This window comes from Terrapene carolina, unplaced genomic scaffold (assembly GCF_002925995.2).
Source record: "Terrapene carolina triunguis isolate 2854851 unplaced genomic scaffold, T_m_triunguis-2.0 Scaffold42, whole genome shotgun sequence".
In the NCBI taxonomy this organism is placed as follows: Eukaryota; Metazoa; Chordata; order Testudines; family Emydidae; genus Terrapene; species Terrapene triunguis.
In genome coordinates this window covers 47344624-47352107 of record NW_020664393.1, presented here as the reverse complement: position 1 = coordinate 47352107, position 7484 = coordinate 47344624, and the positions used below count along the sequence as shown (strand labels likewise).

The window sequence follows — 7484 nt, the reverse complement described above, 5'->3', positions numbered from 1 at the left end:
GCTCACCTGTGATGCTGCATACATAGTTAAAACACCTCACAGAAGAGAGAAGTGTAAGAAGCAGGGCTGTCTTTTTGTACACTCTGAAAAGTTTTAATTATTTTTCAAAATATGACAATACAGAAAAAAATTAAAAAGTTCTAATTATAACAGCCAAAAGTATGGACTTGCATGTATCAAAAGTTCTGTTAATATAAACATATAATAAAGAAGAATATTTACACTATTACTGATTTTCTTTTTATTTAACAAAATAATAAAGTATGTGTACATGTACTATAGAGATAGGGCTCAATTCTCATTTACATTTAGCCCACATTATTCTGCTCCAACAGTTCCAGGCTCCTTTGTACTTCCAGGCAGTGTAAAGTGGCCTTAGTGTAACTGAGAAGGAGGCCCATAGTGGCTGGTTTGTTGCAACTTTAATCTGTACCCTGTAAACTGGGCATATACATTTGATTCCTAAAGATTCATAGATTCCTAAAAACTCATTTCTATGTTGCCTTTTAAAACTAGTGGCAGAGAGGCTCAGAGCCCAAAGCGTATGCTATGGCACTAAACCAGTGGTGGGCAACCTGCGGCCCGCGGGCTGCACGCAGCCCATCAGGGTAACCGCTGGCGGGCCGCGAGACAATATTTACATTGACCGTCTGCAGGCACAGCCACCCACAGCTCCCAGTGACCACGGTTCGCCATTCCTGGCTAATGGCTGCTGTGGGAAGCTCTCAAACTCACCCCTTGCATGGATATCAGAACCCAAGGTCCAACTGGAGCCCAAATATCTACACAGCTGTTTTTAGTACCATAGCCGGAGCCTGAGTCTGTAGCACAATAATGCAAACCTGAGTCTGTAGATCAGGACTCAGAGACTCACTGCTGTGGGTTTTAAAATACAGTGTAGACATATCCAGAGGGCTCTACAGGTGAAAAATGAAAATTCAGTGATGCTTAAACATGCTGTTAAAGAATTGTAAGCCTCAGTTGTGGTTGTGTTTTTCTCCCCTTAACACTAGTCTCCTTCGTTTATGTCCATAGGAGTTGTTTCTGTTCACACCTGGAATGTTAACTTTGTTAGAAGTAAAAAACATTGGTCATAAAACAAATTTCAAGTGTTCTGTGAGGAAGGCGTGGGGGGGGCGGGAATGATCTTGGTATATAAACTGGTGAAGGATTGTTTTAAAAATGTGTTGTCAGTAGTGTTAGCAAAACATTTCAGCCAGACGGGCTTCTTGAGGAATGATTTATAAAGGCAATGGAAGTCTTGAAGAAGATAAAGAATAGTATATAGTCTACATAAAAATCAGTAAGGAAAATGACTAGGGAACAAAAGGTGAATGTTTTGTGACTGTAACATCCATTGCCATTAATAGTTCTGGAAGTAAGGAAACAGGGAGTCTCTCTCTATAGCTCATCTTTTCTTTTATGTACCTGGTTGAGACCCTGACGGTCAATTATCAGCCTTGACCAGGTTTTTTTATGTCAGTTCTAAACTGTTGGAAAATACTAGTGGAAACAGTAACAAATGCTAAACTGTAGTGAAACTAGCGAGCTTTCGTAAATGAGGAGATCACATATATACACACATGCAACCATTCTCTGCAAGGATTTATTTTATTTTATTTATTTGCAGATGGGTTTCTGCTCTATGTAACAGCCCAGGCTCAGTGTGAGTAAGAAGCTTCAGACTCCTTCCAGATATTTTGAATTATAGAAGAAGAAATGAATCTTGCAAATGACGGTGCAACGTTCAGTGCCATTTATGACTGGGACTATGTTCTGTGGGAAGTTCGTTTGACATTACTAGCAGCTGGTTTTTTCAGCTACCTGGGAGTATTTTTTCTCGCTCACTGGCTGTCCTCATGGATCAGTGCCAGTTATCGCACTTTGTCAGCAAAGCAGAAGATCTTCTGGAATATGGATATCACACGTGGCCTGTTTGCAGTTCAGAGTTGTGGAGCTGGGTTGTGGGCCTTGCTTATAGATCCAGTTTTTCAAACTGACCAAGTGTATGCACAGCAAAAGTGGAGTTGGTTTCATTGCTTAATAGCCGCTGGCTACTTCTTGCTTGAAAATGTAGTTATTCATGTGTCTAACATTGTTTTCAAGATATTTGATGTGTTCGAGGTAGTTCATCATTTATTTGCCTTTGGTGGGCTTCTTGGTCTGATAATTAACATAAAGTCTGGACACTATCTACCCCTGATGGGACTGCTACTTGAGATGAACAATCCTTCATACTGCATATCCTCTATGCTTGCAAGGGTAAGAACTTGCTGTATTAATTATGGGTGAGAGAAGTTTCCATGATAATCCTCATATTGCCTCCTCCTCAAAACAAATCAGCAAACAAAGAAATATTGGCCTCTAAAATGACAGATTAGTTCTGGGGTCAAGAAATAAATTTTTCTTCCAAACTTAAAATGATGTGGCCATTGGAATCCTTAATTATAACACCCTAACAATAATTAACTATTGTCTAAAAAATCTTTTAACTTTTTTTACCCATTTTATAGCAAAGAAACAAAAAGAAAGAAATGTTAAGAAATTAGTTTACAGACTCACTAGTTGGGATCTAGTGCACAGGAGCAAAGATTAGGTGATTAAACTCTATTTTTAAAAGGTTTTTTTTTAAGACTGAAAATAGTAACATGAGAATGGCTGATCGGCTCCAACTAGCTTAATATAGACCATTACATATCTGCTGGAGATTAAAAATATGTCTATGTGTGCTCACACACAAACGAGTGTTTATGTATATTATGTAGATTCTATGGATGCAGAGAGGGAGAATAGCCTTGAAGAGAGCTGCCATGCTTGTAGGGAGAGAAGAAATCAGCCCTGCTTCCCAAACCATAATCTGTTCCAAAGAGTATGTTTTAGAGGTTTAAACTTAAATCCTAAAATATGCTGACTCTTTAGAACTACAGCCACAAGTCCTGGCACGATCACCTCAGCCCTTCGCATGAAGATGCTAGAGAAGTTTGAGAGTCATGGTCTACCTGAGTGGTGTTGACCAAAACTTCCCAGATCCTGCTAACCCTTGTGCATTTTTGTGACATATGCTTTATTTTCATCGTTTTCATCCATCATCAGCTGGCTGCATCTGGAAGACGCTTAAGGAAGTCGAGGCTCAGATTATCTTCAGTGGGATTCTGCCTGTTCCTAGAGAAGGACAGCAAAGGGCTGACAGAATTGTGAGGATAAATAGCTGGCTAAGGGAGTGGTGCTATAAGGAGGGCTTTGGGATGTATGGCCACTGGGAGGCTTTCGGGGACAGACAGCTGTTCTCACGGGATAGACTTCACCTGAGTAGGGAAGGAAATAGACTTCTGGGAGGGAGGCTGGCTCATCTCATCAAAAGGGCTTTAAACTAGGAATTTGGGGGAGACGGTTGGGAGATGTCCAGTTAATCTCCACGCCAGATTCCAATACTGAAAAGGAGGGTGAAGAGATAAGCACAGATATAGGTAGGGGAAAGGGATTGGACATAAGAAGGAGGGGGCGGATGGACAGTACGGGGTCCGTACCAAATTGCATAACTAATGGGAGAAAGGATAAACAGCATACAGTAAGATGTTTATACAACAATGCAAGAAGCCTAGTTAACAAAATGGAGGAATTGGAGCTCCTGGTCCAAGAAATGAAACCGGATATCGTAGGAATAACCGAAACATGGTGGAACGGTAGTCATGACTGGAGTACAGGTATGGAAGGGTATGTGCTGTTTAGGAATGACCGGAAAAAAGGTAAAGGTGGGGGAGTGGCATTGTATGTCAATAATGAGGTAAACTGTAAAGAAATAATAACTGATGGAATGGATAAGACAGAGTCTGTCTGGGCAATAATTACACTGGGTAAGAAAACTACTAGAGCCTCCCCTGGGATAGTGCTTGGGGTGTGCTATAGACCGCCTGGATCTAGCCTGGATGCGGACAGAGAACTATTTAATGTTTTTAGGGAAGTAAAAACTAATAAGAGCTGTGTAATCATGGGGGACTTTAACTTCCCAGATATAGATTGGGGAACAAATGCTAGTAACAATAATAGGGCTCAGATGTTCCTAGACGTGCTAGCAGATGAATTCCTTCATCAAGTAGTAACTGAACCGACGAGGGGGGATGCCATTTTAGATTTGGTGCTGGTGAGTAGTGAGGACCTCGTTGAGGAAATGGTTGTAGGGGACAACCTTGGCTCGAGTGACCATGAGCTAATTCGGTTTAAACTAAATGGAAGGATTAACAGAATTAAAACAGTGACTAAGGTTTACGATTTCAAAAAGGCCAACTTTAATAAATTAAGGCAACTACTTAGGGAAGTGGATTGGGCTAACATACTTAGGGATCTAAAGGCAGATGGCGCCTGGGATTATTTCAAGTTGAAGTTGCACGAGCTGTCCGAGGCCTGTATCCCGAGAAAGGGAAAACGGTTAGTAGGCAGGAAATTTAGACCTAGCTGGATGAGCGAGCCTCTCAAAGGGGCGATTAAGAAAAAACAGAAAGCGTACAAAGAATGGAAGAGGGGAGGGATCAGCAAGGAAACCTACCTTATTGAGGTCAGGGCATGTAGAGATGCAGTGAGAAAGGCCAAAAGCCGTGTAGAGTTGGACCTTGCGAGGGGAATTAAAACCAATAGTAAGAGGTTTTATAGCCATATAAATAGAAAAAAAACAAAGAAAGAGGAAGTGGGACCGCTGAAGAATGTAGATGGAGTGGAGATTAAGGATAATCTAGGCATGGCACAATATCTAAATGAATATTTTGCATCGGTCTTTAATAAGGCTAATGAAGGGCTTAGGAATAGAGGGAGCAGGACAGAGGGGAATAAAGGAGGGGGGGTTGACATTACCGTATCGGAGGTGGAAGCCAAACTTGAACAGCTAAACGGGACTAAATCCGGCGGACCGGATGATCTTCATCCGAGAATATTGAAGGAACTGGCGCCAGAAATTGCAAGCCCCTTAGCGATAATTTTTAATGAATCTGTAAACTCGGGGGTGGTACCATTGGACTGGAGGATAGCTAATGTGGTTCCTATTTTCAAGAAAGGGGAAAAAAGTGACCCGGGTAACTACAGGCCTGTTAGTTTAACATCTATAGTATGCAAGGTCTTGGAAAAAATTTTGAAGGAGAAAGTAGTTAAGGACCTTGAGGTGAATGGCAATTGGGACAAATTACAACATGGGTTTACGAAAGGGAGATCGTGCCAAACCAACCTGATCTCCTTCTTTGAGAAAGTAACAGACTTTCTAGATAAAGGAAATGCGGTGGATCTAATATACCTCGATTTTAGTAAAGCGTTTGATACGGTACCGCATGAGGAATTATTGGTTAAATTGGAAAAGATGGGATCGATATGAAAATCCAGAGGTGGATAAAGAACTGGTTAAAGGGTAGACTGCAGCGGGTAGTACTGAAAGGTGAACTGTCAGATTGGAGGGAGGTCACCAGTGTGGTTCCTCAAGGTTCGGTTTTGGGTCCGATTTTATTTAATCTATTTATTACTGACCTCGGAACCGAATGTAGGAGTGGGCTGATAAAGTTTGCGGATGACACAAAGTTGGGAGGTATTGCCAATTCGGAGAAGGATCGGGATATCCTGCAGGGAGACTTGGATGACCTTGTAAATTGGAGTAATAGTAATAGGATGAAATTTAATAGTGAGAAGTGTAAGGTGATGCATTTAGGGATGACTAACAAGAATTTTAGTTATAAGCTGGGGACGCATCGGTTGGAAGTAACGGAGGAGGAGAAGGACCTCGGAGTCCTGGTTGACCGCAGGATGACTATGAGTCGGCAATGTGACATGGCTGTGAAAAAAGCTAATGCGATCTTAGGATGCATTAGGCGAGGTATTTCTAGTAGGGACAAGGAGGTGCTGCTTCCGTTATACAAGGCGCTGGTGAGACCTCATTTGGAGTACTGTGTGCAGTTCTGGTCTCCTATGTTTAAAAAGGATGAACTCAAACTGGAACGGGTACAGAGAAGGGCCACTAGGATGATCCGAGGAATGGAAAACCTGTCGTATGAAAGGAGACTCGAGGAGCTCGGTTTGTTTAGCCTAACCAAAAGAAGGCTGAGGGGAGATATGATTGCTCTCTTTAAATATATCAGAGGGATAAATACCAGGGAGGGAGAGGAATTATTTCAGCTCAGTACCAATGTGGACATGAGAACAAATGGATATAAACTGGCCGTGGGGAAGTTTAGGCTTGAAATTAGACGAAGGTTTCTAACCGTCAGAGGGGTGAAATTTTGGAACAGCCTTCCGAGGGAAACGGTGGGGGCAAAAGACCTCTCTGGCTTCAAGATTAGGCTAGATAAGTTTATGGAGGGAATGGTTTGATGGGATAACATGATTTTAGTCAATTAGGCAATAACGTGCCATCGCTGGTAAAATGAGGGTCCGGCTGGAGAATCTTGCCTGTATGCTCGGGGTTCTACTGATCGCCATATTTGGGGTCGGGAAGGAATTTTCCTCCAGGGTAGATTGGCAGAGGCCCTGAAGGTTTTTCGCCTTCCTCCGCAGCATGGGGCAGGGGTCGCAAGCTGGAGGATTCTCTGCGACTTGAAGTCTTTAAATCACGATCTGGACACTTCAACAGCTGAGTTAACGGAAAGTGGGTGGGTCAGCTTTTGTGGCCTGCATCATGCGGGAGGTCAGACTAGATGACCATAATGGTCCCTTCTGACCTTAAAGTCTATGAGTCTATCTGAGTGATGCTAGACAAAAGGTGCTATAGAAATGTGCAATCTTTTAGCATTCTAGAGAAAAATGATTGAGAGAATGTTTGTATGGCAGTTTACACTAAACACAACAGGAAAACTAAATATGTCTCTTATTTCTAGAAAACACTGACTGCCTTATCTTGAAGCTGCAATCTCATTTCTCTTTCTTTGTTGTTGTCTCTTTCAGATTGGCTGTGCTAATACCCTTTTTTGGAAGGCAATCCAATGGGTAAATATCCATATGCTTCACTGCCGCATGGTCCTTATTTATCACATGTGGTGGGTATGTATTTCCCATTGGAATGATGTGATGGAAAATCTGGGACTTCCATATTTTATTGTTTTTTTCATGGGGTTAAGTACACTTACATTAATACTTAATCCATACTGGATATTCAAATCGACTCAGCGGCTTTTTAGTCCAGTTGACAGGAAATTTCCAAATACAGCAGTAAAAAATGCATCCTGTGAAAATTTAAATAGTGAAACATTCCAAAAGAAGAGGATATAGTTCTGCAACAGCTATTAGGGTTGCAGTAAAATATGGCCAGGAGAAAATGGTGCAGGTTTACTAGCAAGTCCATGAAAATAGAATTGCTTACAAGAAGTCTATGAATATATTGATCTGTTTGCAATTTGCTATCAGTGTACTATATTCATTTATCAAAAGTGTTTTAAGATTGTTGTTGTCTATCTTTAAAATATACACACACTCTTTGACTCAGTCAGGATTGGTGCCGGTAATTTTAGTCTGGGAGC

At 41.5% G+C, this 7484-nt stretch overlaps 1 protein-coding gene across 1 annotated transcript; it reads left to right on the top strand.

Annotated features, from left to right (window-relative positions):
- Positions 1-1719: 1719 nt before the first annotated feature.
- On the top strand, positions 1720-7236 carry LOC112125205 (protein CLN8-like). The gene is made up of 2 exons (XM_026653056.2): positions 1720-2262; positions 6913-7236. The coding sequence occupies exons 1-2, from the start codon at positions 1720-1722 to the stop codon at positions 7234-7236; spliced, it is 867 nt and encodes a 288-aa protein (XP_026508841.1).
- The last annotated feature ends 248 nt before the right edge of the window (positions 7237-7484 follow it).

What these genes read in the sequence shown, in the direction of transcription:
- LOC112125205 (XM_026653056.2), top strand. Translation starts at nt 1,720, where the DNA reads ATGAATCTTGCAAATGACGGTGCAACGTTCAGTGCCATTTATGACTGG. An exon ending in TATCCTCTATGCTTGCAAGG is followed by an intron (nt 2,263 to 6,912) that starts GTAAGAACTTGC and finishes TGTCTCTTTCAG; the next exon opens with ATTGGCTGTGCTAATACCCT.